Here is an 11,522-nt window from a genome sequence, read left to right on the forward strand (position 1 = left end):
GTAGACTTGTAAACTCCTGCATCAAATTAAAACTTACAGAGCTGGCAAAAAAAACTGCCAAGAATTTTGAGATAAAATAAATTGTTGGTTTTTCTCATTTACATTACAATGTAATCCAAGTTGGATGTGAGGCAATTTTGGGCTGAAACTACAAAAAAGCCCGAAATTACCTTGCAGGCTAGATTATATTGTAATGTAAATGAGAAAAGTTATCTGTGAAAAGGGTCATTGCAGTGAAAAGTCACAGAACATTTTCGATGTGTAGTGATCGCACAAAAATCATTCTTAAAAAATACCATATTTCGAAATAAAAATTATGTTTAAATGTTAAACTGGCTGGCTACTATGCAAATCTGAGGGCAAGCGCACAAATTCCCTTTGACTTGTAGCTTTTTAAAGGTGATTCGTACGCTTGCATTAGTCCTAAAGGTTCTTATTCGGTGAATAAGACTGAAGGCTTGGTAGTTATACGGATGTAGACTGCAAAATTCATTTCAGACTTTGTTTTCTAAAAGTTTGGCGCGAAATTCTAGCATTACAAAATGGCTGTGGCAGCGTTTGGCGTAGCCGGCGAACGCAGACGTATTTCCGGCTGTCACTTGGTTCCGCCGAAAAATAACGTCTGCGAACCCGAGCCAGAAAACTATTTCTGTGACGTAGGAATTCTAAGCCAATCACAGTTTAGCTCAAATAACCCCAGAACTACTGCGCGACTGTGCGCGAGGTATTCGCTGCGAGGAGCACTCGAGTTTCATTCTATCATGGAATCTGATTGGCCAAGGAGAAACAAAAGTCATTACGTCACAAATCGTTTCCTGGCTCGGGTTCGCAGACGTTATCTTTCGGCGGAACCAAGTGACAGCCGAAAATACGTCTGCGTTCGCAGGCTACGTTTGGCGCGAATTTTTTGGGTACAGTGAACAAGTCAAAAGCCCACGTTCGTGATTGGCTACCCGAGCGGACAAGCTAGCATTGTCTTGTCCGCCCGGGACTACCCGCGGTGTCCCGCAAGAAAGTAGTGTCAGTTTTTCCACACAATAAATCTTTTATTGACCAAGCTTGTCCGGTTAAGGTGGCTGGATATAAATTTTTATGCGTGTTTATGGACGTCGACGTCTCGGTCTGATAAAAACGCAAAAAATCCAGCCATCTTGACCTCAATCTTGGTCAATTACCCATATGTATTGAAAATTTCGTGACCTGCACCACTCTGAAAAAGATAAGAGCCTACGAACCTCATTAGGGACTTCAAGATACGCTACGGTGAGGTGCTACTACGGCTGCTTTGGCCGTGAGGGACTAGGCTGACAATGGTGTTTTACTCGCCAAACTCAAATGGTTTAATATTTTGCTGTACGGCAACGGTATGTGCAGTCTCTACGTGTCTTTACAAAAATGACTACTTTTAAGGAAACCAAAGATTATTCTACTTTCATACGAAATAAGCTTGATTAATGACAATGACTTCCTTCTCTTGTATCCGTCTTACATCTCCCAGAACTCAGATTTGCCTTTTAGAACTTGATAGAACCGCCTGTAATTCCAACCACAAAACAAAATAGAAACCCTCATATAAAAAAGCTCGATTTCAACACGGACAGGTTGTTCGTACAACAATTACGTGAGAAGCCCGAAAATACAAAACTTTCGATTATAATGAAATATATTTTGAACAGTAATAAACAATTATAGCTCAGCTTAGCACATACGAAGCTTTCTTATCTACGGCTGTTCGGCCCGATACCCCCCGGGGGGGGGGACTTTGGGAATTTCTGGGAGGGGATGTGCCTCTGGGACCCTGGAACCCTTAGCCTATACCAGAGCTAGTTCAGCTGAATTTTGCTACCCTATACTAGAGTAAACTCCCCAAATCCCCCCAGCTATCGACACTGTTGAGGCTGATTTGCGTAAATTTAAACTTGCCGATTTGATTTTTTTATACTTTTGAGTGACAATTCCTGGTTTCCTTAGTCTAGATCAAATCTTCAACCAACTGGTCAGTTTTGTGAAAAATTATACCCTATTCTAGACCTAAACGCTCTGATTTATACACCCTATCCTAGAGTAAACTGCTTCAAAACCATGCCCTTCACAGCGGCACATACCTATACAGCTCATATATGGCAGTGCCCCCGCCCCCGGGCCCGATACTAATATGACTGAATTGATCATCTCGCGGTAGGTGTTAAAATCGTTCAAATTTTCTGTACAAATGACAGAGAAACAATGATCTTAGAACTGATTTTTATGATTGAGAACTTTATCTTCAAACTAGGCTGTTCAAACAGTGAACAAAGCGTTAAAATGAGAAGTAAACAGCAGGCTTATACTCACGTGGTGAAGAGTACGTGAAACCAGGCACTTTCTCTTTGTAGAAAGCAAGGCTACGCTACGGCGGGAAAGCCGTACTGGTACGCGCGTCATGACGTCACCGGAAGTGATCTTCACTATCCGCCGCCGTACTACAGCCTAGCCGTACCATATCTTAGAGTCCCTATTCATTTCACGAGTACTGTGGACTCAAAGACCTCATACAGTCTCATAATGCTAAGGACGTTCTGGTGTACCAGGATCTGGTGTACCCTCTGATTTTGGTTATTCCAGTAACCAACGATTGAAAGCGAGGCTGCAAAACGGTTTTACTTCCGATTGTTAAGCTGAACCGACTTACAATTTGTCTTATGCCTAAGTATAGAAGAACCTACTCTGCCAGACCTAAAAAACTTGTCTCGTATCCAGATCTTACTCTGTTTGACACTGAAAAGTGAGATCCAACCTCGTTCCCAGGCTCTCTCCTCTGCTTCCCGAACAAGGGAGGCAGAGGATAGAGAGCCTGGGAACGAGGTTGGAAATCTCCCTTGCGCTTGGCCGTGGGAAATCTGGATTCTAGATTAGATCGTTACGCTTTGGACAGCGATAGTCGTATTAATAAAGGATCGCTCAACTTTTTCTGTCGGTAGCGATTATATGGGTTGTTTTCATTTGCATGAAGAAACCACTTCATCAACGGTTGTGCAAATGGTAAGCAAAAATACCTGATGGTAAGTTCCGTCCGTATTGGCCATAAAGAGACTAGGACGAGTTAAACCTGCTCATAATTCCAAAGGTGGGGGTACAAAAGAATTGCAAATGGTAAGCACATTTTCCACTTGGATATTTAGGTTGGAAATTTTGGACCACCTTTCAAGACGTTCCGTTTAATTCGAAAATTTTTCAGTCGACCCAGTCAAAATTGTCAGTGTTACCAATTACATTCTGACCGAAATTTCCGGAATTTTCGGGAGAATGGTAAACAACCATGGAAACCAGCCTTAAAGGGTTCGAAGACAAGAAATAAAGTACAGCTTATTCGTTTGTGTACAGGAGAAAGCAAGAGCGCTAAAACACAGTGGCTGTTTTACGCCGGGTTTACGCTCGTCAGTAAAATGTTCTGAATATCAAGCAGAGACTGTCCATAACCTTCCCTTTAAGTATTCATCTATGTTTGCCTGTTGTTCTTAACATACTTTCACAGCACCAAATCAGAGCTGAGATTCTAATGAGGCTCAAATGGTTGGCGGAACTTCATGAACAAATTAATCATGATTGTAACTTTAATATGGTGAAATCACAAGTAACTCGACTCTTTTCATCACGTGGCGTGCATACTCAGAATTGCTTGAAAATCACTGACCCATAATGTACGCTTTGAAAACGTGAAAATGATCTCTAGCGTTTATTTCCCAAAGCGAATCATAAAATTCAACAACAACAGCAATCTTTGTTTCGTTTGTCAACTGTCATTGTTACAACCCTACTACTCGGATAGCTAGTGCTAGTCAAGGCGGCCCAGTTCTTTGTTTGTTTCCATCTTAATGTTCTAGAGATCTCCAAACAGCAGTACGCCTGAGGATCAAGTTTACACCTCCAGGGAGTGTTCAGCGAAAAAGAAAACATCCATTTACAACATATAAACCAAAGAAATATATCTCTCATTTTTTAAAATGCAAAGAAAAATCTTAACCGAGTTTCTGTTCTGCTGCTACATTTGTTGCTATCTACGTTATATTGAAAGCAAATGGAAATTTGCTCCTCAACTGTTCGACAAGAAACTCGAAAATGGTTGTCTGGACAATCGAAATTTTTTGTAAGTATGCTATTGTATTTAAACGATATGAGACAGCGATACCTGTTACACATACACCAATAAAAATCAATTTGTTTTCCTTTAACAAAGAAGACCAAACGCAGAATACTAGAGCTTAAAGGATTGAATTGTTCGGTTGAGTTCGCCGAGAGTACTGTTGCCTGCAGCCGGCTTATAGTGTTGCCGCAGCCTTATTGAAATTTGCTGAGTTTCCAGCGAGTTTTCATCAAACTATCGTATTTTGTCAGGTAAGAAATCAGCCAGTTTTAATGATCAGAACGGTCAAATAATAAAATCAAGTGTTCGGCAAAGCAACCCCTGGCGATGGATCTCAACTTATTTGTGGCTAAGAAAAACAGATATTATGGAGACTTCGAGATGGAAATTTGTAAGTTGAGCATTCACTGATTACTTAGCCGTCCTGTGCAGACAGTCAGTACAAACCTTCTGCATCGACAGCTTACGGGATCCTGACATTCAACAATGTATGTAATTATCACTGTAAATTGATGCGAATGCTGTATAATGCTAAAGAAAAACTAAAATGGACGCTGAGTTTTTTAAGAATATCGAGCCTGAAATTTGCGAAATTTTAAGAATATTTTAAGAATAAACCCGAGGCTGATTTTGAAAAGAATATAATTTTCTTTGTTGAAAATTTGTTAATATTCTCTTGATATGACACAATTATATGTTTTCAACTAAAACGTATAAAATTCTTCCTTTCTCTGAATGGTGAAACTAGCCAAAAGGGAGGGAAAAAAAAAAAAAAAGGAAAAAAAGAAAAAACAGCTCTAGCCGTATGTTCGATGCTAATAGTGCGTAATATCAGGTTTTACTGATGCCTGCAGGCTGACTCCATAATTACTTTAACATTCGAACACAGAAATGTCATTCGCTCTAATCTAAGAATATTCACAAGAATATTTTCAGCCTTAAATCGGCAGAAAAATATAAAAAGAGTATTCAGCCTCGGCCAGAAAAACAATATTCTTATAACAAAAAAAGATTGTAACGTATGTATTTTTTTTAGTGTTAGCGCAATCGAAATTAAAATTTTAATGAATTTTGATTACTATCTTATTTATTTTCAATGAATCCGCATTTGGTGATACGTGAGCAGGGTTTGTAAATTAAACGATTGCATATCGCATTTTTCGCAATCTTCTTTTGACCATGAGCTCTAAATCGAATAAAAAAAGGAGATACACTCTTTCTCTTTTATAAGAATATGTTTTATAACAATATTGAAGCTAAAGTTTGCGAAATTTTAAGAATATTTCAAGAATAAACCCGAGGGTGCGATTTTGAAACATCTAAACCGTATAAAATTCTTCCTCTCTCTTGACGGCAAAACTAACCAAAAAGCAACATAAACAGCTCTAGCCGTATGTCCGATGCTGATAACATCTCTACAAGAAACTATGTGTGTGATATCAGGCTTCAATGCCTTCAGGCTGGCTCCAAAATTACTTTAACACCATCCAGACACCAAATACATTCGTAAACAGAAATGTCATACGCTATGATCTGACAATATTCACAAGAATATTTCAACCTAAAATCGGCAGAAAAATAAGAATATTCGCCCTCTGCCGGAAAAACAATATTCATAAAGAGCGTATGCTACCATATCTTATTTAGCCAGTCTTCGTCTGTGGATTAAAAATATTAAAATTCTATAATTTGTAACAACTGAAGTGCACGTATACGTTCCTCTACAACTCTTGCTTGCAATTGATTTTGTATCTGAACTAATTCTTAGACCTCAGCGACAAGGAACCAGCACCTAGAACAAAAGCTTCACTCAAGGTTGTGTGAAATTGTAGCTCGAAGTCATGTGCCTCTACGTAATAATCCAAAGGAGACTCTGGAGGGCAAGAGGACATCAGTTGCGAACTGAGGAGAAGCGAAACGAGGAAAGAGAAGATGACCCACAATTTACTGACTCCCTGAAAGTTGCCATTAAAACAACAAAGAAAACTACAAATGAAGAACAGAGAGAACAAGGTGTATGACGCCTCAGTAGAGAGGAACGACGGTCCCGCTGACTTTCTTCACTGGTTCTTCACTGTTTCAGCGTTATTGTTTATTTGTTGATCCAAAATGATGCCTTTCTGCGCAAAGTTGCCGGAACGCTGTGTCCTATTGGCCCGCGTCCTGTAAATAATTCTTGTGGTGGCCACGGATACATTAGCCGCTTCAAGACTATTTTGCTCATCTTAGTAGTTTCAATTACCTGCTGGTTTACACTGCCGAGTTACATTAGGCTTTCCATTTATTATCCTGACTTCTCAGGTCTAAGAGGTTTTCTTTTTCTACTGAAGCGAAAAAAAAAAAAAAAAAAAAAAAGCCGCCGCTTACCGTAGCAAGGTGACAAAAGCCTAGTTTGTGAAATCTCGCCATAGAGCAAGTGTTTTTTCAGTAACAGGTCTACGAATAGTTTCACGAGTAAACAACAGTCGTTCAAAGTTATTTCTTCAATGAAATTTCAAAGTAATTGTAAGTTTGTTTTGTTGTGTTGCTCAGTAATTGTTTTTTGACAATATTTTGCCTATGTTACCTACTTCCTATGCATTTCTCTATTTTAAGTCAATCAGGATCTAATCCACCGTATTACAATATGCTGTATTTTCAGCCATTCCGAGCACTCAAATGAACATTTTGTCTTTTCATGTAGATTAGCTCTGTAATTACTTTGGGTTTACTTTTACCAGTATTGTTAGAGCGGTTTTCATTTGAGTTGAAAAGTAATTGGTTTTGCATGAACTACGCTACAGGACTGGCTTAAAAAAACTCGCGCGACTTTTTTTTATCCAATCAGAAGTAGAACCAAAACGAATCGTAAATCGTTCGCACACGTTTTCTCGTGCTTTGCGTCAGTTACATGTATTTACTTCGAGTTTTGATTGGTTCAATGGATTGCTGTGTCCATTGTGGTTGGTTAGAGTGATTACTTTAATTTCACGACACTGAACTGAAAACCGCTCTAAAAGATGCTCCCTGTTCCCGGAATATCACTCACACGAATAAAACAGTTCTAAAGAAAAACGCAAACTTGACAGTTTAGTTGGAGACGTTAAGAGGCAGGGCTCTAAAATGTTCGGAGCTCTCTGGAAGGAGCTTTACCACGACGGATATTGACTCACTTTTCTGATCTATAAAATTACTTTTCCAAACGGTCTTGATAGTACAAGTGTTACAAACAAGTTGAGCGTGTTTGCTTATCGTTACATCTGTAAATTTATCTGCTGTAGTTTACAGTTTTTATTTTGCTGTTTTTGTTTGTTCCTTTGATTTGATTGGTTAGTTGAAATAAGTTAGCAGTTAACGAATATTTGAATTTATAAAGTTTCATTGCATGGGAGTAGTTATATATACCGATCATCTATGTTTGAAACATCAAAACATGTTCCGAAAATTTAAAAGCGTTGTCGTGTTTTTAAAGCTATAAAATTACTTTTAAATGGAAGGCAACCCCAAAATAACAGTTTTCAAAGGTATAAAAGCCTAGAGAAGTACTAAAAAATTGAATGTAAAAAAGCATGGCTTGGACTGAGCAAGATTAAGGCGGATTACAAATGACAAACTTGAAAAAAATGGCCAATTTTATCAACACTCCTAGTCCAAGACAGAGCTCCCTTTATTTGAGGTTGATAAGAAAAGGCACATTGAAATTAACTAATCTTATTATTCTGTTATAATAACAGTATATTACAGGACAATAAAAACATTTCACAGAAATCACAGCTGATGAAACCAAAGTTTACCTTTCTAGTGGAGTGAAATTATTTTTAAAGGTCTTGTTGGTTTGCGAGAGGAGATATCTAGTTAATTATTAATTTACTGATGACATTATATTAAATCAAACGTTGTTTCATTGAGAGAGAAGTGTTTTGAGCATATGACATTTGTTAGAGAAAAGGCATTAGCCTGGAAGAGAATATACTGCTGAAAGACAGGCCATTGTACATTCCCTTCATTCTTTCTCAACTTGAAATTCACTATACAAGTTTGTTCAAAGCTGTTTGTGCTGGACAGCACTTCTGCCCAGGACCTGACAGCTTTGTTTCACCATGCATTCAAGTTCTTTAGGCTTCACTGTCCATTGAATTGTCATCTCTGGAATCCTCAGGGGCTGGTGGTGGTGGTGACATAGTATCCTCCATGGGAACAATGAGATTCTCTTTTGCCATCAAGTCATACTTGAGCACATAAATTGTAAATCTCTTGCACAGTAGAGTTTCATTCTGCCAAATGCAAAAGAGTGTCTGGGTAACTAACACAAGTCGCATAGTAAGCATCGGAATACATACATCTGAGTAAGTTCCTCATGTCATGTAAACATTGCAGCTATTGACGCAGGTAAAGGTAAAGTCTGCATTTGAGCCAAAGTGGCCCATCAGGCCTGAGCTTATCACGGTTTCTGTAGCATGAAGTGATTAGGAATATTTCTACTCCTCCCTGGTGGGACATTGGTCCATCACATGGTTACTCTCAGCGTTAAGTTTGCTGGTAGCCATTTATATTCCTGGGTGGAGAGAGGCACTGTGAGAGTGAAGTGTCTTGCGCAAGAACACAAGGCAATATCCCCGGCTAGGGTTTGTACACGGATCGCTTGATCTGGAGACAACTGCAATAACCATGACGTCACCACACTTCCCACTAATAAAATGCTATTGAAGTGCAAAGACTTAAATACAATTTTCCATCCAAAATTTTCTGACATGTTTTCTGCAATAAATTTGTTATTCCTTACATGTTTGATAAATGAAGAATGATGATGGGAATGATAATGATCTCTCTGTATTAAGCCAGTGCCATTTGAATTTAACTTGTACTAAGGAGGATTTCATTTCAATATTGTACTAGTCACGTACCTCAAACTCATCATAAATACTCCGATGGTGAAAGAAAGCATGTGAAAATATCCTGTAGACTCGTCTACAAACTGATCCTAGCTTTGCCACAGAAGATTCCTTGATACTCACTCTAAACATCAAAAAGGATATAGTTCATTTAAGGAAGCAAAGAAATAAGAAAGTAAGTATACCAATACATTAACATAAGTACAGATAAAACAAACATATTATCATGTTGTGATTGCGCAAATATGATCAAACTATCATTCCCCTGTCTACAAAATGAGTATGTTTTTATGCATGCAGGAATACAGAAAATCATCAGCTAGTCACTATAGAACCAGTTCTATGAACAGCATAAAATGAAATATATGGCTTGAGGATCATTAGTAATAAAATAATAATAATAGATATCTCTATAGTGCCTATCCAGATCTGTTCTAGGCACTTTACAAAAGTAAGAGCTAAAGAGAAAAGTTGGTTAGCCTCAGCTGCATTCAAACATGGTCTATCCCTATTTCACAGACATCGACTTGATACAGATACCAGACTGTTATGGACATTGTTTTGAGTGTATTCCTCACACATGTACATGTATATTTTCCCTATATGATATCACTGGACACTTTGCCAATTCAGACACATCCTGTGATCCTGTGGTGTCCTTGTGAACATTGCTGACTGTATATTTAGTTTTTGCATCCATTCTTATTATTATTGGCAGTAAAAGCCTGGACTTACCTGCTTGGAAAGTACTTGTTGCTATTAAGTAAAGACGCTGCACCATCCAAAGTATGTCTAGTGTAATCAATAGCTGGACACTGTGTTAGACAGAAAAACATTACCTTTGCCAGACTGTTTTTGGCTATAACAAGCGTTTCTCTAATTACTGTGTTCTCAGATGTAACTAAGCACAAATCTGATCAACAATTCATCAATTGCATAATTCAGGGATTCCAGTTTGTATCAGATTACTAAAGAGGAAAATTCAGTTTCTATTGTTAAGTTAATAAATTGATTTATAGTTCATACATCATTTTGCTTCATTGAATGACAAAACTGAAGAACCCTTTGTTGTGACTTAGGTACACCATTCACATCATCTCAGCAGCAGAATTAGAAATGACTTAGAAACCAAAGAGATCTCTATTTCTTCATTATGATAACTAGTAAGACTGTCTTACTTCTCTGGGGGTTTTGTGTGCTGCACATAAGAATATCCACTGCTCTGTAGCTGTCATTTGCGTACAGGTGGAAGGTGTACAATCAGACTGGAGAAAAAAATAATCAACATGAACTTTAACAACTCAGCCATAAGTTACTTTCCTTAGCAAAAATTAATTATGAAAGACACTGTCCTGTGGTTGTCTTTTTTTTCTCCACTCTCTCCTATTTGTTTGTGTTGGCTGAGATCATACATATTTTTGTTTCACATGGCAAATACAAACTAACAGGAATATCACATCACCAAATGAAATAAAGATGTTGAAGAATGCATATGATCTCAACTATTGAGGGTAACACATTGAAACATCAGGTAAACAGTCCATGTAAAGCACTAGGAGAGTTTGGCAATCAATATCAAGATTGAGTTTAGTAGCTGTGATCATTTATTAAATTCTCATGATCTGTTTGCATGACTTTGTATTGATATTGGGTAGAGAAAATAAACATTCATCACATTTCATGTATTATTTCTAAGTTACCTGAAGCTTGACAGCCAGTCCATTCAGTTCCATACAAAATTGTCTCAGGTGTTCATATTTCCACACGCCTTCATCTTGACCCTCTGGTGAATCTAAAATGGCTTCTATATTTGTGAAATCTGCTCGGATCTGCTGTTGAATGTACTAAATGAAAAAGAGACAGCCGTCAACTTTCATCCTTGTTTGAAGCTCGCAAGTTTATTAAAAGTATTTCAGTACCTGTTGTACTGCTAATGTACTGTCCATCTCTTCAAACGGCTCATCAGGCCAACCGTACATATCCTGTAGTATTAAAACAACACCAACGTCAACTGAGACTAGTTGCCTGCACCTCGATCTAATAAACAGAAACTACAACAAATAGATCGATGTGTATTTTTATGTTTATTGTTTACTACAATTCATGGCGCTAAAATGTAACAATGAAGAGGGGACAGTACATCTTAAAATAAAAGTTATTAGAACTTGAACGAAAACAATAAGTAAGAGCTCAATTCTCTGGTAAAGAGGACAGGTTAATGTTTATTCAGGTTTATTTCCAGGAATTATTCAAGATTTACTCAAGAGCATCGTGTAGTACTTAGTAGTAGTAGAAGCTAGGTCTATCCCTACAGTCCCTACAAAATCAAAGGACCCCTGAGGTTATAAAATGATAAAGATAACAATAAAAACCCACAGCAGCCTTGGTTCCCGCCCTGTTTCTCCTTATGATTGTTGTAATCACGTCTACCGCCGCCATTTTGAGTTCGGAATCTGTTTTGGTCGCAATAACGGTCAGCGGATATTCAAATTAGGGTAGGATGTTTGGTACAGCTAAATAGTATTACA

The 11,522-nt window shown here is 38.0% G+C and overlaps 1 protein-coding gene and 1 long non-coding RNA gene across 2 annotated transcripts; one reads left to right on the forward strand and one right to left on the reverse strand.

The window, feature by feature from the left end:
• Nucleotides 1–4,166: 4,166 nt before the first annotated feature.
• On the forward strand, nt 4,167–8,017 carry LOC110047796 (uncharacterized). Its single transcript, XR_002296537.2, has 2 exons — nt 4,167–4,374; nt 5,892–8,017. It is a non-coding gene; the product is annotated as an uncharacterized LOC110047796 (long non-coding RNA).
• Nucleotides 7,752–11,452, reverse strand: LOC149114585 (MOB-like protein phocein). Its single transcript, XM_089283986.1, has 7 exons — nt 11,371–11,452; nt 10,914–10,976; nt 10,695–10,838; nt 10,173–10,259; nt 9,730–9,809; nt 9,007–9,118; nt 7,752–8,376 (listed from the first exon to the last, which is right to left on the reverse strand). The coding sequence occupies exons 1-7, from the start codon at nt 11,431–11,433 to the stop codon at nt 8,218–8,220; spliced, it is 708 nt and encodes a 235-aa protein (XP_089140112.1). The 5' UTR covers nt 11,434–11,452; the 3' UTR covers nt 7,752–8,217.
• Nucleotides 11,453–11,522: the final 70 nt, after the last annotated feature.

The sequence above is a fragment of the Orbicella faveolata genome, unplaced genomic scaffold (assembly GCF_042242905.1).
Source record: "Orbicella faveolata isolate gen_17 unplaced genomic scaffold, um_ofav_v1 contig_13, whole genome shotgun sequence".
In the NCBI taxonomy this organism is placed as follows: domain Eukaryota; kingdom Metazoa; phylum Cnidaria; class Anthozoa; order Scleractinia; family Merulinidae; genus Orbicella; species Orbicella faveolata.

Bases quoted from the DNA above. Each gene is read 5' to 3' on its own strand.
- LOC149114585 (XM_089283986.1), bottom strand. From the start codon at position 11,433: ATGGCGGCGGTAGACGTGATTACAACAATCATAAGGAGAAACAGGGCG. The intron at 10,839-10,913 runs GTACTGAAATAC...TTTTTCATTTAG, and splicing joins GTACATTAGCAGTACAACAG to TACATTCAACAGCAGATCCG. The intron at 8,377-9,006 runs GTACGTGACTAG...TGCATTTGGCAG, and splicing joins GTATTTATGATGAGTTTGAG to AATGAAACTCTACTGTGCAA.